This window comes from Canis lupus, chromosome 21 (assembly GCF_011100685.1).
Source record: "Canis lupus familiaris isolate Mischka breed German Shepherd chromosome 21, alternate assembly UU_Cfam_GSD_1.0, whole genome shotgun sequence".
NCBI lineage: Eukaryota > Metazoa > Chordata > Mammalia > Carnivora > Canidae > Canis > Canis lupus.
Window position 1 is genome coordinate 6,578,541 of NC_049242.1, and position 24,808 is coordinate 6,603,348.

Sequence of the window (24,808 nt, forward strand, 5' to 3'; positions counted from 1 at the left end):
TTAAAAATGGTTAAAATGCTCAATTTTATGGTGTGTACATTTTGTCACAATTTTTTAAAAAACGGTGTAATACCAGGATGGTATATGTTCAAATCTCACAAAAAAGCAAATGGAAACATTGTCCTACCAGTGGCTCTGGACAATGGCTCTGGACCTACACTCATGAGGTAAATTAGAATTCCACTGCTAATTCTTAGAAGTAATGACTTCGGGTATATCAATAAACTTCAGGGTCTGTTGCACAGAAAAGTGGAGTTAAAGTATTTGAATGTAATGTTTGAAATGATAAAATGAAGATAAAGTATTTAGACAAAGAGAAATATAAAATTTGAAAATGATAGTGGGTAATTCATTCCAAGAACTAATCATAAAAGGGCATGTGCATTTTAAATTTTTGCTAGATCCTGCCTTATCACCCCAGAGATACTACACCAGTTTACCTTCTAACCAGGATCTGGGAGTGCTTATTTCCCCACATCCGGTCCTCGTGGTGTATTACTACATCTTTTGATCTTTATAAATCTGATGGGTGAGGAAACTGTTTCTTGCTATTTTTATCATTACTACTTTTGTTACTGGTGACTTAGCAATTTTTATGCTTACAAACCATTTTATTTACATGAAACACCTGGTCATGTTCTTTGCCCAGAAATTTTTGTTTTGTTTTGTTTTAAGTGCCTAGCTCATAGATCTCTCTGTTACAGCGCTCACAGGAAGGTGTGCACACACTCTGTGCATGGTGGGGCAGTTGCATATTTTAGGGTATTTGTCATGTAAAAGAAGGGTTTTGGGGTTTGTTCAAATCCAGAATAGATGATGAGTTAAGTGCCTTTTTGACATCTGTAGAGATAAGCGTGTGGGATTTTTCCTCCTTCATTCTATTAATTTGGTGAATTATATTAAAGCATATTCTATTATTGCCTCATCCTTGTTACCACTTTGTGAGCCTCCTGGTAATAGGTATCCTGGTTTTTCCATATGTTCCTGGATTCTCTTTGTTTACTTTAGTATTTATAAGATCCTGTAATCTTTTGGTGCATGCAGGCCTTTGTCAGTTTTTCAGAGCTATATTATGCTGGCTTTGTAAAAAGAAATTGGAAGCTTTCTTTATGCTCTGGTATTATGCAAATAGCAGTGGAATTATCTGTTCTTTGAAAATTTGATAGAATACCTGTGAAACTTTCTGATTGTGGTCTTTTTCAGGGATTTTTTCCTTTAACAATTTTCTCACATTATTCTTTGATATTATTAGTCTGTTGAGACTGTGCGTCTATTGTTGGATCTGTTTAGATTATTTATTTTCCAAATTACTTCTAATTGAAAAGTATTTTGTCAGGATTCTTTTAATTTTCCCTCAATCGGGATCCCTGGGTGGCGCAGCGGTTTAGCGCCTGCCTTTGGCCCAGGGCGCGATCCTGGAGACCCAGGATCGAATCCCACGTCGGGCTCCTGGTGCATGGAGCCTGCTTCTTCCTCTGCCTGTGTCTCTGCCTCTCTCTCTCTCTCTCTCTCTCTGTGTGACTATCATAAATAAATAAAAATTAAAAAAAAATTTTCCCTCAATCTTTTTCCCCCTCCATTCTCATTTCTAATGGTGTATATTGGTCTTTTTCTCCTTTTTGTTAAGTTAGTGATTTTTGTCAATGTGATTTTGTTCCAGAGGATCAGTTCTTAAATTTACTAATTCAAATGGATTTTTGCTTTAAATTTATTTATGATTGTATCTTTATTGATTTCTAATAATTCCCTTTGGATGGGTTTTATTTGTCCTAGCTTTTTTTTTTTTTTTTTTGTCCTAGCTTTTTGAATATCAAATCTATTTATTTTCATTCATTCCTTTTTTAATAGGTTGTAGGCTTTTTTTGTAAACACTTCTTTAATTGTTTCATATGTTCTGGTATATACTATTTTCTAGATTTCTACAATTTTGGTTATGTGGCTTAGAGGCAGGTGTTGTTTTATTACCATTAATTTCTAATTTTATTCATGGCAATTAGACAGTATAATACCTTTTACTATTTAGAACTTAATTGATACCTTTCTTAGCACCCCATGAAGAATCAGTTAACATTTCATGAGGTCTTGCAAAGAAGTATCTATTTATTTTCAGAGTATAGAATTCAGTACCCATCAATTAGATTGTCTTATTGATTATGTAATTTAGGTCTCCTTTTCCCTATTAAATCTACTTTTTAAAAAAGTATAGTTGGTTCTTGTTATTCATTTATGTTCTATGTCTAATGCAAACACTAAATTAGTAAATAGTGAACCGTATAACTCCTAAGGGAAATACAGGATTAGGTTCCTGTCGACTACTGGCTACAACATTTTTGTCTGCTGTTCAGTACATAACCTTTCTCATGTGTGTTTCTGTGTTAATTATATTATTGATTCATTAGCACTGAACTTAGATCCAACAACCCTATAACTCATCCCTGAATGAAGTTTATTTAACACATGTATTTCATCTGTAAGGCACATCACAACCTTTCTGTGCTTGGGCAGTATTGGACAGCACCTTAGCAATGCAGTGAATCACCAACCAAAAGCACAGAATGTGAAAAACATGGTGCTAAATATGCCATAAAAAGGACACTTATTTAAAGTGGGAGAGCTGAAATAGAAAGACTGAGTGTTCCCATTGTTCATCTTCATCTGGGTGGGAATGTGTGTGTCAGGAGATTCAGAATTTTTACCACTCTGCACAGGTTCACAGATGACTGCGAAAGTATCAAGAGTGTTGTTCCAGGGGTTACAAATATATTTTGGCAAGTAGGTTATTTGCAAATACAGAATCCGAGAATAATGAGACCAAGAATAATAATGAGCATACTTTGGGACAGGGAAAATGAATTGAAATTTTTTTCTCCTATTTTTTATTTGTATTTTTTGTTACGTTCCCTGAAGTTTTTTCTCTCTGCATCGTAAAGCTGTGCTAAGCCCTTCATGTAGTGACTTAGCTGTTATTTTCTTTAAGCTGAGATCATTATAATGAAGCTGGATTGTCTCCCACCTCCTACTTCACTCCTACTTCTACCCTACCTGCTTTGTTCTCATCTCCTCATTTAGCCCTTATTTCATGATAGAGCTTAGAAATGCTCTACCTACCTATTCTTAGACGCAGAATTTTTTTTTCCAAACAAGAAAGATTGTAGTCATGATCCCTTGGGATATCTAGATCAATTTTAGAAAGCTCTACACTGCCTAAGACTCTTTTCTACCTTGTTCCCTAGGTCACATCTTCATTATATACATTAACTCTTCAGAGATTTTGTGTTTTGAAGTTGGAGCTATTTTCTGATTTTATTGAAAGTCTATTATGTCTGTCTTACTTCTGTATTCCTTACTATATTTTGATTGGTTTAAGGGAAGAGCTCAGGGCAACATTACTTTTATTTTATTTCTAATCAGAAAATCTGTATTCATTTCAGAGTTAAAATATTTCATTAAGTCTCAAACTTGTCTTTTCTAGGCAGTTTCTTATCAAATTAAAATTTGTGACATATTCTTTGTCCTAAGCTTTTTATTCTTTTCCAGGCCTTCAAATGATATTCCACTCAATTCTTTTTATCGTGGTTTTTTTTTTTTAATGTTTTATTTACTTATTTATTTGAGAGAGAGCAGGTATGCACAAGTGGGGAGGAAGAGCAGAGGGACAGGGACAAGCAGACTCCAAACTGAGCATGGAGCCTGGTGTGGGGCTTGTTGTCATGACTTTGAGATCACAATCTAAGCTGGAATCAAGTCAGAGGCTTAAGCGACTGAGCCACCCAGGCACCCCTTGTTTTATCTTTTTTTGCTCTTAATTCTTAGTTTTTATAAGAGATTATTGCTCATGATTTTCTGATTACAAAGTAATATTTTAGGAAAATTATACTGTAGAAAATTTGTATTTGTGAATAAAGAGGAAAACAAGGGCAGCCTAAACTTTCATCATCTAGAAATAACAGCCATTTTTTATAAGCTTTTTTTCTTGTTATTAAGAGTCCATTGTACAAAGTAGTCTAAATGATGACAGTCTCTTACAAATGGTGATGTTGGGGCATCTGGGTGTCTCAGTCGGTGAAGTGTCTGCCTTCGGCTTAGGTCATGATCCCAGAGTCCTGGGATCAAGTCCCATGTTGAGCCCCATGTGGGGCTTCCTGCTTAGTGGGGAGCTGACTTTTCCCACTCTCTCAGCTGCTCCCCCTGCTTGTGCTGTCAAATAAATAAATAAAATCTTTAAAAACAATAAATAAATAAAAACAAATGGTGATGTTGAATTAGGGATGATTGCCAATATTATCAGTCCTACAAGTTTTGATTCTGTGAAATTTTACTGTTCTAAAAGGTGTTCTCACCTTTTCAAAAGGTCTCATTTTATAGATAGTGTGGCAGATCCATCTGACAAATCCTAGGAATTGAATTTGACAGATGGGGGAGGGGAGCTCTTCTGCTTGGCATTTCTATAGCATGATGAGTGAAAAATAATAGTGTAGACAGTTTGAATATTAAATGTTATCTGAATGACCAGATTAATGGCTTTAGGACACTACATTATCTACTAATGTGTATTTTCTCCTTTCTCCCTCTTAGGCTATGACGAGGGCCAGAGCCCTCAGATTTCAGTCTGAGGACTCTGCTTCTGCCTTTAGTGCTGAGGACCTTATGAGTATAGATTTGGCAGAACAGATGGCTGATGACTCTGATGAGGACACCTCAGCAGCAGCCAGTAGAGGAAGAGGCCGGGGCCGAGGCCGACGAGGAGGAAGAGGGCAGAATTCAGCCTTGAGAGGAGGGTCTCAGAGAGGAAGAGGTTAGCACTGAGTACCACACACATTCAGACTTGGCCATTGAATGGTACATGCAGGATTATAATCCTGTCCCCAGAATTAAGTTATGCAGTCCTTTCACATTTGATTTTTATAATGCATAAAGTCAGTCTTTAGTGTAATTCAGACATGTATATGTTACTTAAATAAATTTTAATGGCCATGTGCACATAAGATTTTTTTGGCCCATAACATTTGCTTAAGAACTTCACTCCACTTCTCACACAGTACCTTTCAGGTACATTTAATGCCATATTTATTCTCACATGTATAAAGTAATAGGCAAATATGAGCTGCTAAGGAAAATGGCTACCTAATGACCATTGACAGCAGGAGGAAACTCCCAGGTCATAAAGATTATTATTTTTGTTACTGTCATAAGGTACAAATGCCCACATTTTTATGAAGTAGCTTCATAAAATTTGTTCAAAGAGAAAACTACTGTAAAACAATTTGATTTCCTAAAGCAGTCATTAACATTAATTGCCATCATCATATTGATGCAGGACTGTTGTCATTGAATAATCCAAATAATAGAAAATTGGTCATTCCATTACTTCCTGATGCGTTATATAAATTCATTTGTAGGAGTATTTTTAAATAGTTTTTATTAAATATTTATTCATAGGAATTTTAAGCTGGTAAAATAGTACTTAATTTGAAAATTTCCAAGAGAGAACCCCATCCTCTAGTGATAATTTATTTTCATTATCCTTAAGTTTACAAAATGTTTCCTTAAATTTGTTTAGAATATTATGAACCAAATGTGGTATAAGTATACTTTTTGAAAATTGATTAGACTATTATGTATTTCTTGTTATATATGTCTTTGACTTTTTGTACATGAACTTTGTTTTGATGTAGCTATTTATATTTCATTTTGGCCTTCTTTTGAAAAAAAAACCCTTGGCTACCAATGGAATTGTATATTGACTGCTCATTATTCTAACAGTAGGCACTGGTCTGGAGACTTCTACTCGAGGCAGAAGTTCAAAGGCCACTACGTCAACATCTAGAAACATGTCTATTATAGATGGTGAGTATGGATTGCAAGTTATAATCTAGCAGTTATTTATAAATTCCAACATAGGAAGATCTAGGAAATCCCCATTAGGAAACCTCATTGATTTGTGTTGCCATCACTGGGGAGTCAAAAGGATTATTAAGGAACAATAATATTCCTTATAGTTAAGGAATATTATTATTATTAGTTCATAAACTATTCCTTAAAAAGTCGTTGCCATTCATCAGAGCTATTGAAAAGGGTGAACCTTAAAAATTATTTTTTATTATCCCTTTTGTTTTTTTTATCCCTTACTTTTAGACAGATTTGATTATTTCCTTTATAGAGGGACCATGAAGTCTGAAAAGTGAGTCAGTATGTTAACAATGATCAAGAGAAAGTGCCGCTTCTTAATAAATATATCGTTTACTTTTTTATGCTGCTTTTCTCTGGTTCTGCTGTTAGCATAGGGAAGTCCTATGATGTGTATTTTAGATAATACTCATAAAGACTAGTGTTTATGTAAGAGTTACTGCATGCTTCTCAAAGCTCTGTGGTTAGATACTTATATCTGTTTTACAGAAAAGGGATCTGAGGCTTTGAAAAAATAGGCAACTTACCCATTATCTCACAACTAGTAAATTTTAGAACTTGGGTTAATCCTACATTTCCTAGACTCCAGAACCAGTGGTTAACCACTATATAGTTGACCCTTGAACAGAATGGGTTTGAACTGTGGAGGTCCACTTACATGTTAGGGGAAGGGGGGCTTTGATAAATACATTACTGTATTTTCCCTTCCATATGACTTTCTTAATTACATTTTCTTTTCTTGAGCTTACTTTGTTGTAAGAATACAGTATATATACAACGTACAAAGTAACTGTTAATCAACTGTTTATATTGTCAGTAAGGCTTCCAGTAAATAGTAGGCTATTAGTTAAGTTTTGGAAGAGTCAGAAGTTAAATGGGGATTTTTGGAGTGTACAGGGGTCAGTGCCCCAACCACTGAGTTCAAGGGGCAACTGTACTGCTAGTTTCCAAAGCAAGAGAAGATTAGAGACCTAATTACTGGTTCTCAGTAGAGGAGTCTTTGTATTCTACAGAATAACCTATCTAATTAATGTGAAGATAAAGTAAACCACCCCAGAAGGAAGCAAATTGTGACACCATCAGAGGAAGTCTTCAACATTTATTGGCTGGCAACTGACATTGGAGGAAGGATACAAACATCAAATTGAGTAAATGACTCTTAAAAATACTCATCAAAAGTTCTAGGGGTGAGGGATCCCTGGGTGGCGCAGCGGTTTGGCGCCTGCCTTTGGCCCAGGGCGCGATCCTGGAGACCCGGGATCGAATCCCACATCAGGCTCCCGGTGCATGGAGCCTGCTTCTCCCTCTGCCTATGTCTCTGCCTCTCTCTCTCTCTCTCTGTGTGTGTGACTATCATAAATAAATAAAAATTAAAAAAAAAAAAAAAAAAAGTTCTAGGGGTGTCTGAGTGGCTCAGCTGGTTAAGCATCCAGCTCTTGATCTCAGCTCAGGTCTTGATCTCGGGGTTGTGAGTTCAAGCTCCATGTTGTTCATGCCCAGTGTGGAGCCTACTTGAAAAAAAAAAAACAGTAATTTTTAAAAAGTTCTATTGTTGTACTCTTACTCAGTGATTATTCAGTACTTGAGAGCCAGGTGAGATCCTTATCTTGACTTCAGAAATATGTTGCCTTTTAGGAAATGGCATCCAAAAAGGTGCTCTTCCATTCTCGGCAGGAATAAGGTAAAGCAGAGAAGGAGAAAAATAGGCAACATAGAAAAGACCTAGGCAAAGTTCAATATGGAAAGGCCTGTGACTTTGAACACATCACTCATACTCCTACGTTTGTTTACATAATGACCCTACATCATGGGTTGTTCTGAAGCCGAAAGGTAGAGCCTGGCACATAGGAGGCCTCTACAAAATGTTAGTTATAAAAAACAGAAAGAAAAAACAGAGGGATACAGAAAAGCAAAGTGAATAAAACATGTACATTTCCATGTTAAGTCACCAGAAGCTGGTTGCATGTGACACAAAGTTATACTCACCTATACCGTAACTCAAACTGCCTTTTTTCATCCCGGCTAAATTATTTTATATGAAGCTTTCCTTGGCACCAGTGGGCATAATCAGTCACTTAAAGTGAGTCTTTGGGCTTCCATTTTGTTGTTGAGAATAGAGCTATTAGAATTGTAAAGCTTGCTTTTTTTTTTTTTTTTTTTTTTGAAGTAGTCTATTTTTCTTCCAGCTGGCTGTTGGTGTTCTGCAATTTCACTGATGAATCTAGATATGAAATTCTTTTTTCTCCTGCTTAGGATTTATTAGGCTTCATGAAATTGTGAATGAGTGTCTTTCATCACTCCTAGAAAATCTTTCCCTTTAGATAATACCTCTGCTCTTTTTCTTGCCTTCTCGGTCTTCAATTAAATAACTGTAAGAATCACTGTCTTCCTGAGAGTATTGATCTCTTTTGTATTTTCCCTTGTTTTATCTTCCTGTGCTATATTGATCTTCCAATTCACCCATCTGTTTTCTTTTGTTTTAAGTAAACTCTAACCCCAATGTGGGATTTGAACTCGTGATCTCAAGATCAAAAGTCCCATGTTTTACTGACTAAAGCAGGCCCCCATGCCCATCTGTTCTTAAAACTCTCCTTTGAGTTTTTTATTTTCATTGTTTTTGGTGGGGATAGAGATTCTACTTTGTTTTTTTGAAATATGCTGTGTGATTTTTAAAATTCCCTGCAGATATTTTTAAGTCTGTCTGTAATTTTGTGTGTGCATAGTAAGGATATTTGTTCTTTTTTTTTTTAATAAAATAATTTTTATTGGTGTTCAATTTACCAACATACAGAATAACACCCAGTGCTCATCACATCAAGTGTCCCCCTCAGTGCCTGTCACCCACTCACCCCCACCCCCTGCCCTCCTCCCCTTCCACCACCCCCAGTTCGTTTCCCAGAGTTAGGAGTCTTTATGTTCTGTCTCCCTTTCTGATATTTCCCACACATTTCTTCTCCCTTCCCCTATATTCCCTTTCACTATTATTTATATTCCCCAAATGAATGAGAACATATAATGTTTGTCCTTCTCCGATTGACTTACTTCACTCAGCATAATACCCTCCAGTTCCATCCACTTTGAAGCAAATGGTGGGTATTTGTCGTTTCTAATGGCTGAGTAATATTCCGTTGTATACATAAACCACATCTTCTTTATCTATTCATCTTTCAATGGACACCGAGGCTCCTTCCACAGTTTGGCTATTGTGGACATTGCTGCTAGAAACATCGGGGTGCAGGTGTCCCGGCGTTTCATTGCATCTGAATCTTTGGGGTAAATCCCCAAACAGTGCAATTGCTGGGTCGTAGGGCAGGTCTATTTTTAACTCTTTGAGGAACCTCCACACAGTTTTCCAGAGTGGCTGCACCAGTTCACATTCCCACCAACAGTGTAAGAGGGTTCCCTTTTCTCCGCATCCTCTCCAACATTTGTTGTTTCCTGCCTTAGGATATTTGTTCTGTATTCTGTGGCTACTAACCCAGTATCTGAATGTCTTCGGCCACTTTTTTAAATGTCTGTTTCTGATTTCTGTTTCTGTGGATTCTCATTTGTGGTAACTTATTTCCTTGCATGTTTTGTTACCTGTTGTCCCTAAGAAATTATCAGCAAGAATAATTTGAGATCAAGGATGAACATAAGTTCCCCCAGAGACAACTCATATTTGTTTCTCCAGGCTTCTGGGCTACATGAAACTACATTTAAATTTGTGACTTTGAGGTTCAACCCACTGATATGTACTTGCAAAATCCTGTTTATGTCTGCCTCTCTTCTTGGGGTCCCAGCTTAAGGGAGGGAATATGCATTAGGCCTCTCCTCTTGAGCAGGCCTTGAGCTGTGGTAGCCCTTTTCCTCTCTCTAGAGAAAACTGTCAAAACTAGTGTGAACATTGGTCCAGATCAGTGGAAAATGATTCTGATCAGAAATGATTCAGATCAGAAAATGATTCTGCTTGCCTCTCAGAGTTTGAGCTTTTCTTCTGTTTTGACCTGTTAATTCTTTATGTGATCAGTAATTCAATGCCATTAGAATTTTTTTTTTTAAACATTTGATGAAGCAGTTTGGGTTGCTTTGAGTACCAGTGTTTGTCTGAAAAACCTAGCCCACAGTAAACAAACAGAGATTTTTATCTTTATTTTCTTCCTTAAAACTCACATGTGGCTGCCTCCTTTGCATCTAAAACTTTATATCTCATAGGGTGTTTTTGTGAACACTTTTTTTCTCACTTCCTACCGTCAGCTCCTTTCAGAACTACTATGCCTGTGAGACTTTGCAGACATTCTTTCCTGAGTCCTGCTCTGTGACCCATTGATAATGTGGGATAAAGCTTCTGTTTATATAGAGAAGACGGAGACCAGTCAGAGTGCTTTAAAATGTTCACAAATAATCCCCTTTTTTAAGTAATAATGTTCATTTGTAAAAAGTAAGCCAAATTAATATGAAACTTAAGATGTCCTGAATTATGCTTAGGAAAAAATCTAATTGTGGTGTACTTCGTAGCAGTTGGTGTAGTTAAGAACCCAGGCTTTGGAGGCAGACCTGGTATGGTCACCCACCTCTTTACTGACTGGCTCCATGCTCTGGCTTGGCAAGCATTGCAGAACAGAGACTCGACTCGGTCTTTTTCGTCATGGTGTCCATAGTGCCTGGCTGTAGTTGATGCTCATTAAATACTTGAGAATGGCTGAATAAAAATTACTTAGAGATATATAGCATACAGGTTAAAAACATTGTTCCTGGGGCACCTGGATGGCTCAGTGGTTGGGTGTCTGCCGTTAGCTCAGGTCATGATCCTGGGGTCCTGGGATCAAATTCCACATCAGGCTCACCTCAGGGACCCTGCTTCTCCCTCTACCTGTGTCTCTGCCTCTCTCTGTATGTCTCTAATGAATAAATAAATAAAATCTTTAAAAAGCAAGGCATGGTTCCAAAGTCAGCCATTGGTTTGAATTCTGACTAGTTGATTTACTAGCTATGTGTCCTTAGGCTTTCCATCTTCAGTGTCCTATCTGTAAGATGCAGTGATGATTGAATTTGTTTCAATGGGTTGAGGATTAATGAGAAAATACATGTGAACTATTTGGCACAGTATGTATACATTTTAAGCTCCCAGTGAGTATAAATTATTTCTATTCTATGAGCTTCAGATCCTTAACTATAAAATTGGCAGTGTTGTACTGATTCCACAGAGTAGTTACAAGGATCAAATGAACTTAGGGAGTACATTACTTAGCATAGGATTTAGTAAGAATTCAAAAAATGATTGCTGCTATTAGTATTAGTGGCAATGTTTAAAGTAAACTTAAGAAAATGAATGTTAAAAAAAAAAGAAAAAAAGAAAATTAATGTTTTATAAATATTAGTCTAAATTTGTCTTTTTTTTTTAATTTGTCTTTTATGTAAATTTACTTGGTCTAATGGTTTTACAGTTGAACTGTCTCTAACATTGGGACTTTTTCTAAAAAGTGAAATAGACTTTTTTTTTTTTTTTTTTTTTTTTTTTTTTTTTTTTTTTTTTAATATTTTATTTATTTATTTAGGATAGTCACAGAGAGAGAGAGAGAGAGAGAGAGGCAGAGACACAGGCAGAGGGAGAAGCAGGCTCCATGCACCGGGAGCCCGACGTGGGATTCGATCCCGGGTCTCCAGGATCGCGCCCTGGGCCAAAGGCAGGCGCCAAACCGCTGCGCCACCGAGGGATCCCTGAAATAGACTTTTTAACACACATGTGTAAAACATTTTTATTAGGTTACATTTGGTGCTGAGTCTCTGACAAAATAACCATGGGATACTAACTATAGCTACTGTGATGTTGGTGATAAAAGTATCTTTAAAATGATAATTTCCAGATCCCTGTTGTAATTGGAGGTATGAAGAGAGCTATAAAGGTAAAATTCTATTATAATAAGCCCCATGGAGTGTAGAGATTTACTATTGGGATTTTATTGGGGATGGTAGATATTAGACGTACAGCCAGCAGCTGTTATGAGTTGGTAGCCCAGACTTTTCCACTGAAGTTTGCAGAGGATGGTGACAAAATGAATATAGTACCTCAGAAGGGCTCTGTGAGTGCCATGGAGTTTACCGTCACAGCCGCCACTACTACATCTGCTGCTACTGCTGCTAGCTACATTATTTGAATACCTGCTACTTCTAGGCACTTGGCACAACTATTTCCATTAACTACTTCTTTTTATCTTTTCAGCAATTTTATTTTTTTTTAAAGATTTTATTTATTTATTCATGAGAGACACACAGAGAGAGAGGCAGAGGGAGAAGCAGGCTCCATGCAGGGAGCCCAGTGCGGGACTCAATCCCAGGTCCCCAGAAATCACACCCTGGGCCGAAGGCATCGCTAAACCAATGAGCTACCCAGGCTGCCCTTCAACGATTTTCTGCATGAATTACTATTAACACTATATTCTATGTGGGGAAACTGAGACTTAATGAGCCAAGGGAGCTTGGCTCTAGTCACCCAGCTAGTCAGTCAAAATGAGTTTAACTCAAAACCACCATACTTGTATTGCCTTCCTAATGGAACTCCGTGCTTATTTTTCTGATAATGTTAATTTATCTCACCGACATTTGTTGGGGATGAAAAGAAAGGAAGGATTTATTTATTTATTCATTTATTTATTATTATTCATTATTCATTTATTTATTGGCAGGCTCTTTTCAGGATGTGAGTTTGAGGAATCAATTAGGGAATAATTGTTGAACAGAAATATTCTGTAAGAGGCTTATTTTTTTCAGGTGCCCTGTTGAGCCTTTTGAGCAGAGTTAGGATGTGAGGCCCCAGTAATTGAGTAGAACGGATAAGTACTTTGCTTCTGCCCTTAATCTTTCCTCTCAGATGGACATCACAAGACTTAGGGGATAGAACCTGGAATAGAAACAAGGGACAAATCATAAATGTATGCTAGGTAGAACAATTCCTGAGTTCAGATTATAGGAATCTTGGACTTTGTGGGTTTCATTGAGCTTTTGTCTTTTTCAAGACCTCTTTTTTTCTCCTCTTGTCATGTTTAGTTTGGGGGTTGTCTTAGGGGAAAATACTGTTTTATATTAGGAAACTGGTAAGGCTTACGAAAAAATAAAGCTCTGATTGGCAGTTTGAAAGTTATTCTAGGTTTTAAATATTCTACACCCAATTCGTTAGTGGGGTGAGTAGGGTGGGTTGCCTCACACCACTAAGCAATTCTTGGACATCAGCTGAGTTTCCTACAGTGTGACTCAATTCTCACACTATCTACCCACAGTAATGTCAGATTCCACAGGGTAAGGGGCTGACTTCCACAAGATTGCTTCCCTCTACCTTAGAGGCTAATCACAAATCCAGCTGTGCTTCTGACTGACTGGCTATCAATCAGTTTCCCCTAATTCCCTCTTTGGGTTTAATTACTTTGCTGGAGCAGCTCACAGAACTCAGGAAACTAGCTTATTCACAAAATTATTGGTTTATTACAAAGGATACAAATCAGCATCCAGATAAAGAGATATAAAAGGTAAGGTCACAAGCAGAGGACTTGTATCCTCAGAGAGTTTGGGGGCCGGCACCCTAGCACATGGAAGTTCGCCACCTCTAAGCTCGCCAAACCCTTCCTTTGGGTTTTTATGGCAGCTTCGTGACCATTAATTCATTAAATCATGGACTATTGGTGATTCATTCAACCTCTTACTCCCCTGTCTGCCTGGAAATCACAGGGTGGAACTGAGTTCCAACCCTCCCTTCCTGATTTCCTGTTTGGTTTCCCTGGCAACCAACCCCCAGCTTCAGGCTTGGTCCCAAAGTCATTTAACATAGCAAAAGACTCTTTCCGGGGTACTTAGGAAATTCCTAGGCTTTTAGGCGCGCTGCCAGAAATGGGCACAAAACCCAAACACGTATTTCTTTTTTTTTTGTTGTTGTTGTTTCAAACACACGTATTTCTTACTATAAAATCATAGTTTCATGGCTTTGACCTTGGGAAAAACAAAGGGTTAGCTAAATTTCATGTTTCTAAGTTCCTAAAGCTAAAATGTAAGGATTTAAAGGAAAGTTTTCTCATAGCATAAAAAATACACTGTTTTCTAGGATTTCCTCTGGACTATTCTTAGGTACTGAATATGGATAACAAAGTAGAGGAAAAGAAAGCTCTTACCAGAACCGCATGGCTCCTAATATAGCCACAAGGAAAGATACTGCCAACTGTAAAAGAAAGAAGACATTACGAGAGTTACCTTCAACATATTTGGAGTTTAATCCATTAGATGATCAGGTTTTATCCTTCATGTAGTTCTCTGTAAAATATTTCTAGTACAGGTGTATTTATGAACATCACCTGTTGAGTAAGTCAGGAAGTTAGGAGACTGGCAGCTAAGCACTGATTTATTTGAACACGTAATCCCACCTCCCTTTAGACCTTTAGATCTTAAAAAACATAAATGGTTTTACAATTGGCCATCATGGATTTTTGTAAATAGAGCTTACAAAATCTTCAGCTAAAGATATGTACAAATTTTTCTAAGTTACTTTAGGAATAACATAGGATGTTTATTCTTTTGCATTATAGCCTTTAAATCTACAAGACAGCAGCCGTCCCGAAATGTTGCTACTAAGAATTATTCAGAGGTAAGATAAAAAGTTTTATAGTTGTGTGTTAATAATTTATGCTCCCTGCATTATGAATTGTCAATTCTTTGATCTACAAAGTAAATAAAAGAAGAAAAAGTGGGGAACATTAAAGCTGGAGAGAACTTTATGGATTCTCCAGACTGGGGGCTTCTAGGATTTTTTTTTTTAAATAATGTATCTCATGATTAAAAATATTACTGCATACATACATTTATGGATTTCTGAGGATAAATAATATTGAGCCAAAAAAGTCCATGCATGAAATATTAATACTGAAAATTGGAGTTCAGTGCATATAGAGGTCTTACTTAAATCTGGCTTCCTTTTATTTCTTATCCTCTCACAACACTGTGGCTTTTTTTTTTTTTTTTTAAACTCACAGGACCCTCCGATTTTATTTTTTTAACTTTTATTTATTTATGATAGTCATACAGAGAGAGAGAGAGAGAGAGGCAGAGACACAGGCAGAGGGAGAAGCAGGCTCCATGCACCGGGAGCCCGACGTGGGATTCAATCCCGGGTCTCCAGGATCGCGCCCTGGGCCAAAGGCAGGCGCCAAACCGCTGCGCCACCCAGGGATCCCAACACTGTGGCTTATGTGCTGATGACTGGAGCTAGACTTAAGACAAACTAAGCTGTCAGAATGTAAGGACCTCATTCTTAAGCTCTAGATTTAACATAAGCCTCTGAATTTCCTTTGGATTCCAAGATTTTATGTGGGCTTGACTCTCGTCTTACCTTACTTTCAAAACCCGCATCTCTTTATTCCTAAGGCAGTACTCTTCCCTCTGCATCAGGGTTTCTCAGTAGCAACACTATTGACCAGATAAGTCTTGGACCAGGTAATTCACTGGAAGGGACTGTCCTCTGCCTTGTAGAGTTTTTAGCAGCATCTTGTCCTCTACCCTCTAGATGCCAGTAGCAACTCCCTTAATTATGACAATCAGCAGTGTCTCCAGACATGCCCATAAGTTTCCAAAATAATAGTTATTACCACCTTCCCATTGAGAGTCAGTGTTCTATTTCATACCTGTCTCAGCAACATTTTTTCAAATTTCATTCTTCATCCCTTCAATATGTGACATGATTGGCCACCCTCCTTTTCCAGGACACTTCTCTGCCCTGATTCTTATTTTGTCCTTTTAACTCCCTTAATTTCATCTTCTTTCCCCCCTTCTTCCTGTTGTTGTTATGTGGGTGTACTGGCACTAACTTTTATCCTGAGCTCCATTTTATTTGCATTCAGCTGTTGCCTGCTAACAACAGCTAATCTAAACAACAGATCATCTAAAAACAAAATGAGCACATCCACAAGGTAGCTTTTCTAGAATTTTCTCTTATAAGGCATGAATTCAAAGGGATCAAGTGCTAATTTTTTCCTTCATTTTTTGATTATGGTTACACAGTGGTAGATTGGAGGAGAATTGAATACATTTGATTTCTTCAAGGCACATAAGACAATCTTCTAATAGTTTTATGACAAAATGCAGAAATGTTGGGTGGATTCATAGCTTCTTAAGCAATTGCATTTAACAATTTTTTACTAATAGTTCAGTATTAGCCTGGAGGGGGAGAACTCAGGTGTTATTTTCACTGTTTTGTCCTTGGCTTCATTCATTAGTTGAAAACATAGCAAATGTGTATATTGAATGTCAAGCTAACACAGAATGTGGAGGAATGAGTAAGTAGTATTTTGGATGATAGAATCAAGAATAACAAGTATCTTTCCTGAGACACGTAAAACTAACAAATGGTGTTTAACTGGGATGAATGTAATAAAAAGGTAGTACTTCCCACATGGTCTTATACCTAATTTTAAACTGGGAATGGAACACTAATTGTCTGACTCCTCACTAGAACCCGAGAAAACCACAGGTACCATCAGCACATGACCCTGTGTGAGTCATTCACCAGTCTAACTGCATGTTCTTCTAGATACCTGGCTGCTGTTGGTGTCCAGGAGAAAAGTGAGCTCAGACATGCATGCATAGGATACCATTTGTGATTGAAGAGTGACATGGGAGGGAGCTCAGGCTAAGTTTCAGGGGGGTTTTTTTGTTGTTTCGTTTTTAAGATTTTATTTATGGGGCACTTTGGTGGTTTAGTGGTTGAACATCTGCCTTTGGCTCAGATTGTGATCCCAGGGTCCTGGGATCCAGTCTTGCATTAGGATCCCCAAAGGGAGCCTGCTTCTCCTTCTGCCTCTCTGTGTCTGTCAAGAATATATAAATAAAATCTTTTTAAAAAGAAAAAAGATTTTATTTGAGAGAGAGAGAGCACAAGCAGGGGGAAAGGGCAGAGGGAGAGGGAGAAGCAGACTCCCTGCTGAGCAGGGAGCCTGATGTGGGGACTTGACCCCAGGATCCTGGAATCATGACCTGAATCAAAGGCAGACACTTAACTGACTGACCCACCCAGGCGCCCCTAAGCTTCAGTTTTAACAATTACTCTTTACTAATGTGGTTTCTGCCCCCTTTTTTCTGACTTTTTTTTTTTTTTGTATATTAAAACATTTTTTTTTAATTCAGCTATTTGTTTTTATTCAGATGTTCCATTCTCATAAAAACTATTGACTGTTTTGTTTTTCCCTTAGGTGATTGAGGTGGATGAGTCAGATGTGGAAGAAGACATTTTTCCTACCACTTCAAAAACAGAACAAAGGTAGGTGCAGTGATTTTTCTGCAAAAAGAAAACATCTGAAAAAACTTTCAATTATCCAGAATTCTACCTTTATGTTTTTCTGTGCCATAGAAGTTTAACAGATTTATTTTCAGCTGGTCAAGTAAATAGGGAAATGAATGAGCAAAGGCTAGTTCATAGAGGTGATGTAGCATTATTGCAAGTATTTTTCAATAAAACTTAAACTATAATTTGTTTTGCCTTTATTACTCAAGGATTTTCCTAGTGGAGTTCTATGTTCTCTCTAATTAACAAAAAATAGTTTTGTTTTGTTTTGTTTTAATAATTGATTTCAGCCCCTCTTCTTCATTTTTGCATTTTTACATACTGAGTTACACAGGGTGCTGTGCTGAACACTAAAAAGAGGAGCACATTGAATATTCCTGCCTTCAGAGCACTTGTGTGCTTTTTCCTGTCCTTTTGGTTTTTGCCATTTTTGCTATTACTGTAAAGCTTGACTTGTTGCACTGGTAGCATTTCTCTGTGTTAGTATTGTAGGTGGACACTGCTTAACTGAAGCTCAGTTAATGAATATTTCTACTTAAGAAAATAATCAGGAGCTTGTTTTAATTCTTTTTTTCTGTGAGCATTATATTAGGTCTGATGGGGGATAGAATAAATGTTTTAAAATGCTTACTGCCTTTAGGCAACATAAGTTGTAGTGGAAAAGAGAGATGAACACATTTCAATTCATTAAAAGATGATGAGTCAGTACATAATTATGTGTGAAATTTTATGATGCAGACTAGGTGCGAGTGTTCATAGGCCCTTAGAAAATGGAACAAGAATTATGGGCTATGAAAGAAGAAAAAGCTTTCTAGAGGAAGTAAAATTCACTAAATTTACATTTAGCTGAGGTTTTGAAGATAGGAATCATCTGGAGCAGAAGGGTGGGGAAGGACATTTGAGAGTAATGCCTGAGCAGGAGCTGTTAGCTGTAAGGGAGAGAATGAGAAAACACTCTACCTCAGTGTTTCTCACCCTTGTTTCCATGATCTCAACGTTGTGTTTTGTTACCTAAGGATAAAAATTCAATATGATTTAGATGAATTGAAATAACAAGAGAAATTAAATACTAAAGAATGAAATTTTGCTGCGTAGGATTGAGCTTGGGACAGGCCAAAACCATTGTAGTATCTCAAATTTTTCACCTACCCTATACCTTTGAGCCAGTTTTCATTCCTATGGTGTGATTTTGACCTTGAGAATATATACTTTATGTGAACTAAGTGTCTGTGTTGAGAAAATTGGTAGGTATAGTTCCACATCCACATATTTGTTCAGTTAAACATTATGCTAGGAGCTGGGGGTAGAAATATGGAAGAAATGTCTCCCTCCTTTGAGGATTTCCACTTTAGCAGTATGTTAATTATAAGGCACTAATATCCAACAATGTAAATGTTCAAGTGTAATGAAATCTAACGGAAGTGACACTGTCTTCTAGAATAGGTTATCAAAGGCTTGACAAAGAAGGTAGGCAACATGGGGGGTGATGATGAACAGGTGTGTAAGAATGCTTAGAAGAAATTGTCAGGGAGGAAGAATTTCTCCTGCCCTTCAAGGTCTTTCTCGCTGGGCTAAGAATCAAATTGACATGAGACAGATAAATAGGAGGAAATCAAATTTAATTTCAAATGTAGGGGGAATCCACACAAACAGGAAATTCCAAACTGACAAAATGAGGTATTATAGGTCATTCTGGACTGAGGAGAAAGGGGATAGGGGTCTTAGATGTCAATGGGAGAGAAAGCAATTCACAGGAAGGTGAAAGAGAGCACATGCTTGGTATAAACAAATGTTTGATGGGCCACTCAATCAGTAGGACAGACAGGACGTTGATCTTGCTAGGTTCCTCTCTGTCTACCATATGTGGTTCATACCATAATGTAGTTACCTATCTATGGTGATAGAACAGGCTCAATATCGAAATCCTTTTTAAGTATTTGAGAAGAAGGTAAAGAGCTTTTCCTGAATCTGCTGAGTTTTGATTGCTTTTTAATTCAAAATAATCTTCATGCCAAAGTAACCCATGTTGGGGTGGCCCACCATTGGCCCCTACAAAATTATTAGGGTGCATCATTAGATAGTAATGTGACAGGCCACAGACATCTGCTTGGAAAGGGAGGAAGGCCTCTGAGGAGGTTACGTTTAAGTGAAAATCTTACTGAGAGACTTGGCCTTGCAAAAAGCAGAGGGAAAAGCACATGCAGAGTCTCCTGGAAAAGAAACAAACTCCCTGTAGTGTAGGAGCCAATGACTAAAACACGGAAAAGAATTTGAGGTAAGAATAGGAAAGTCAGGAATACATCATGAAACAGGAACAGCAGAGCAGGGTAAGGCATTTCGACTGTATTATAAATGTAGGCAAATCCATGGAAGGCTTTTGAGAGAGTAGTGGCACCATCTGGATTAAGTTTACAAAGGATCCCTGTGGTACAGGAGGCAGGGCACAAGTAGACTGACCTGAAAGGAGTGTAGTCCCCCAGAAGAGAGATGATGGAGGCTTGCCACCAGAGTGGTAGCAGGGGAATGGGGGAGAATAGATGGTTTCAGGGTGTACTGTGAGGTGGACATCACAGAAGTTGGGGATGAATGGAATATTTGGAGTGAGAGAGAATGAGGTATCATGATTGACTTCCAGGCTTCCTGCTGGAACGCTTAATACTTAGAAAGGCATAAAAGAAGAGAAACTGATTTTTGTAAAGGGATAATAGGCAGATAATCAAAAGTTCTGCTTTAGATGTGGAAAGTTTGTGCTGCCTGTGAAATTTATATGGGGAGGTGGTGGTTGTAGGCAATTGGATATATTGAGTCTAGAGCTCAGATAAGAGGTTTGAATGATACATAAATTTACCTCTCAACAGCACATAACTGATACCCTAATACTTAACTTGAAGGCCATTGGAATGGATCGATCACCTTAAAAGAGAAGGTAGAAAGAAAAGAAGGCTTGTGTTCCAGTACCTGGGTTTCAACTTTTAGAATTTAGAAAAAGTAGCAGCACATGAGAAAGACCCAGGAGAGTACAGAGTTGCCAAAGCCATTGCTGCCCTTGGTAGAAGGAATGCAAAATCCCAAGACTTGGGCTCAGATACAGGTCAGATTGTATATTTGTGGTCCAGAGTTGAGGATAAATTGCAGTAGTTGGCTCATATGAAGATTTACTTGAATTTCTCAGTCTTGAGTTACTGTCTTAAACTTGAGTTTAAGGATTCCTTTGGTTCCAGCCAATAGAAACCTAACTCAAATTTGCTTAGGGAAAAGAAGATTTATTGAAAGAATATGAAGATACGTCAGTCCATCGAAAGAAAAGAGTTGTCCCTTCCAGCACTTGTTTGGCCACTCTTGTCTTTGTGAATTAGAACACACACACAAAGAAGTGTAACTTTCTGAGGTGTTTTTTTTTTTTTTTCTTTTTTTTCCAGTAGTGCATCAGTAGTTGAGAGGAATATAGAATTTTAGCTTACACGAGGGCCTTATTTTTCATTATTGGAACTAATGAAAATATTTTAGTACATTTGACATACATTTTAAGGGTATTAAAGAAAAATGTCTTGATTTTGTGACCATTTGGGTTGTCTACTTTTCGGTAGAATAAATGTTTGTTTCATTCTTATTTACTCTTGAGATAGTAAAAATAGCTGAATTGTTTACTCTTCTGAGCCTTTACATGTGTATTAGCTTGTGTGGTGCTCACATGTACCACATTATCCCTAAAGTCCCTTGGAAGAAAGTGAGGCACAGGAGGTTAAATGACTTACCTACAGTGGCCCAGGTAGTCACACAGCCAGGCATTCTGCTCCAGAACTGTCTCTGCTGTCGCTTCGTAGCATAATAGATTCACCTCTCAAACCATTGTACAGGCAGTAAGAACCATTTAAATGATGAGAGGCAATTTAGAAATTAACGTTTTGGCAGCAGATCTGAAATCAGCCACAGCAGATTTGTGTCTGATGACAGCAACTGAATGACAAATTTTAGGTTGGTTTTAAAGAATTGTGTACTGGTGCCTTGGTTATTTTGATTATAATTTACAGTACTTAGGCTCTTTGACTTAGTAGGTATGGACCTTGTACAAGTTTTTTGGCTTTTTTTTTTTTTTTTTTAAACCTCTCTGTGCCTCCATGTTCTCATTTATAAAATGAATATAATAGTATTTACCTCATAGGGTTATGAGACCTAAGTGAGTATTTATAAATTGCTAAGTACAGTGCCTGGCACACAGTAACAGCTCCATAAGTGTTTGTTAAATAAATTAAATAACAAGCAAGGGAAAATAGAGCAAGAGTAGCAGGAGGAATGGTTAGCAATAAAAAGCACTAATGTGCCCAGCAGGTGACTTGAAAAAGGAAATCACTTCCAGTTGTGAAACTGCCTTCTGCCAGATGGGTAACAAAAAGCCTACTTTTCCCTAGAAAAGTTGTTCCAAGCTCTGTTCTTATACTGGGAATAAGAGGACCCTTCAGGTTTGATAGATGTGGCAGATAAAACAACTTCCCTCAAAAGAGTGAACAGAAGACTCAACCCCATGGGGCGGGGGAGAGGAACGGAGATTGAGAGGATTCTGTTAAACCGTGGAGTGGTGGAGAACTCACATTTTTGCGGCACCTTTTATGTGCCAGGCACAATATAAGGCCAGTTTATTTTTTTTTTTATTTTTAAAGATTTTATTTATTTATTCATGAGAGACAGAGACACAGGCAGAGGGAGAAGCAGGCTCCATGCAGGGAGCATGACTGATCCTGGGTCTCCAGGATCCTGTCCTGGGCCAAAGGTGGTGCTAAACCGCCTAGCCACCAGGACTGCCCAATGTAAGGCCAATTTAACATGTTACCTAGTGTTTATGACACTGCTACAACTGACTTCTTGGCTGAACATCTTTAGATAGGAACTTTAATTTATGGCTCCAAATGATATCCAAACAAAAAGGGAGAAAAACTTAGAGCTTCTGGCACTCAATTTGATACACCCTCTCTATTTTTTTTACCCATCCACATGAAGCTAATCAAGTTAAACTCATTCTCATATCTAGAAAAGGCCCATTTATTCGACCCAGCAATTAAAACAGTATAACCATTTCTTTTTCTCTCCCCCACTGATTTCTAAGAATAGGGAATCCTTCACAGAGGAGATCAGTAGCTCTTTGGGCTCCCTCAAGGCAGAACTTAGGACCCTTGCTAGTGATCAGGTGAGCCACTGTCCATCATGGATGACTGGCTTGTTTCTTGTCCATCATGGATGACTGGCTTGTTTCTGGGTCCCATTGGTTATTTGGGGACACATCAGAAGCAGAATCAGGTCTCAATGGGTATTTCCTCCCATAAACCCCCCCCCCCCGTTTGTCCAGCCCCCCAACAACACATTAGCCTCACTCTGCCACCTTGGCATTGTGGCCTTCTGTTCTTGATGATCTGCTTCCTGTCACACATAGAAAAAGGGTCCACAATGACCAGTTCCTGCTTAGGTCAAGTATGGAGGATGGGCACTCCACAGATTTCCCTTGAGAAATCTCCTGGATCTCTACTCCTAAAGTCATGTTGTTCCCTCCTGTCCTTTACTTTTATGTGCAGGAACCTGTGGGTTTTTTCTTTTTCCTTTTGACACCTTACCTTGATTCTAACCTGCTTATCCAGACAAGACCTTCAAACATATTTCTTTTGTTTTAACATTCCAAAGTGTGATAATAAATTATTAGCTAAGAATTCACAAATGCTGCTTTCCTCCAAGACAGAAGCCAACAAACTTTCTTAAAGGGCCAGATGGTAAATATTTTAGGCTTAGCAAACCTAGAGGCAACATTAAGGATATTTTGTAGGTATTTATATAACTACTGAAGTGTACCCCATTTCAAAATGGGAAAACTGTTCTTTGTTCATAGGCAGTAAAAACCAGGCAGTCTGGATAGGCTAAAGCGGCCTGATCTAAGAGGATTTAGAATTCTTACTGATAAAAAAAAAAAACGTGAATGTGAGTTCCATGTGAGTTAAGCTTCAGAAGGATGGGAATCATGCTCTTCTTGTTCGCTGATATTTCCCCGGGCCTTTCACAGTACCTGAAAAAGAGCAAGCACTCAGATATATATGCTATTTGATTTGGATTGAACATGAATAATACAAACAATGAGGCAACCCTAGAAAGTGGCGAGCCTCTTCTGAAATCCCTTTATCCTGTTAAAGAAACATAATTGATATTTGAATAAAAAAGTATTTCAGTGTTAAAATTTTCAGGAATGGGGATGGTAGTAGATGCACGTTAATTTATGCTAAACACTGTAATAATAAACAAGTATTGGTGTGGTGTTTCATGTATGTCAGGCACTGATTTAAGTCTTTTGGTATATTTACATAGTAAATCTCTAAAAAATGTATTACTATCCTCATTTTATGGATGAGGGAATTGAGGCAGAGAGGCTAAGTAAGTTGCCTGAAGCCACATAGCCAGTAAATGACAAAACTGGAATTCAGGCCCTAGCCTCAGAGTCCTTCTCCTCACCATTGAGTTTTTATGTCTCTAATATAGATTGAAGGGAAGGCATTAGCTATTTTTAATCCTGGCTGCTACTAGAAGGAAAAAATGAACTTTATTAAAAAGGCGTTTCTGATGATTTCTCTGGTTCATTTTCCTGTTTTTTCCATGTTTCTGCCTCAGGTGGTCGAGCACATCATCAAGCAAGCGCATGTCCCAGAGCCAAATAGCTAAAGGGGTCGATTTTGAATCAGATGAGGTAATAAAGTAATATTGTTAAATCTTTATTAATTTTTAGGTGTTTATAAAATTTGAATAAGGACTACTAAGCTAGTTGCTGGAAATAATTTTTTAAAATACTTTAGTTGATAACTTCCTTTGAACTATACTTAATGTTAAGAGTCAACAAGTAGCATTTGTTGAGTACCTGTAAATGTAAATGCTCAGATATAAAAGGCCTGCCAATTTTTAAAATATATGATATTCACTGAATTCTTGTTTAATTTGCCCTATGAATCATGGATCCAGAATAGTTTTTCTCAGCTTCTGTCATTTATATTTGGAGGACTGATGGTGATACTCTGGAAATTTTTAATGTTATTTTAATAAAGTATTTATTAAGTCCTCCATATATCCTTTACACATTTCATTAATAAAATGGTATATGGTGGTGCTTCTCATTTACAGAGGTGTTCAGGTGTTGGACACATGGCAGGATGTGTGAAAGAAACTCCAATTTCAGGTGGTTGTCTGGGCCAGAAAACTATCAAATCTCTTCTAAACTGAATGAGCAGGAGTAGGAAGAGGCAGACTCAAGACTAGCCTCTTGGTTTTACTCATTCATTGGTTCAGCTACATTAAAGCCTGGCCTTTCCCTTTTCTCCATGGCAGTGAGTTGAGGGGCCTTTGCTAGTTTTTGATGAATTACTTTAAGGTGTTTCTCTTAACTCTATAACCCCTTTCATTTCTTTATTTTTATTTCTTTATTTTTATTTTTTTTAACTTTTTAAAAAGATTTTATTTATTCATGAGAGAGAGAGAGAGGGAGAGGGAGAGAAGGGCAGAGAGGCAGGCAGAGGGAGAAGCAGGCTCCACGTGGGGAGCCAGACATGGGACTCTATCCGGGGTCTCCAGGATCATGCCCTG

General features: G+C 37.7%; 1 protein-coding gene across 4 annotated transcripts in view; it reads left to right on the forward strand.

Moving 5' to 3' along the window:
* MRE11 (MRE11 homolog, double strand break repair nuclease) overlaps nt 1-24,808 on the forward strand; it is an 80,144-nt gene that overhangs the window by 49,991 nt on the left and 5,345 nt on the right. For all 4 annotated transcript variants that reach the window (XM_038568292.1, XM_038568290.1, XM_038568291.1 and 1 more), the window contains 5 exons: nt 4,576-4,795; nt 5,764-5,847; nt 14,457-14,515; nt 17,112-17,179; nt 23,846-23,921. In XM_038568292.1, the coding sequence (XP_038424220.1) occupies nt 4,576-4,795; nt 5,764-5,847; nt 14,457-14,515; nt 17,112-17,179; nt 23,846-23,921 (507 nt within the window). The remainder of the gene's footprint in view (nt 1-4,575; nt 4,796-5,763; nt 5,848-14,456; nt 14,516-17,111; nt 17,180-23,845; nt 23,922-24,808) is intronic.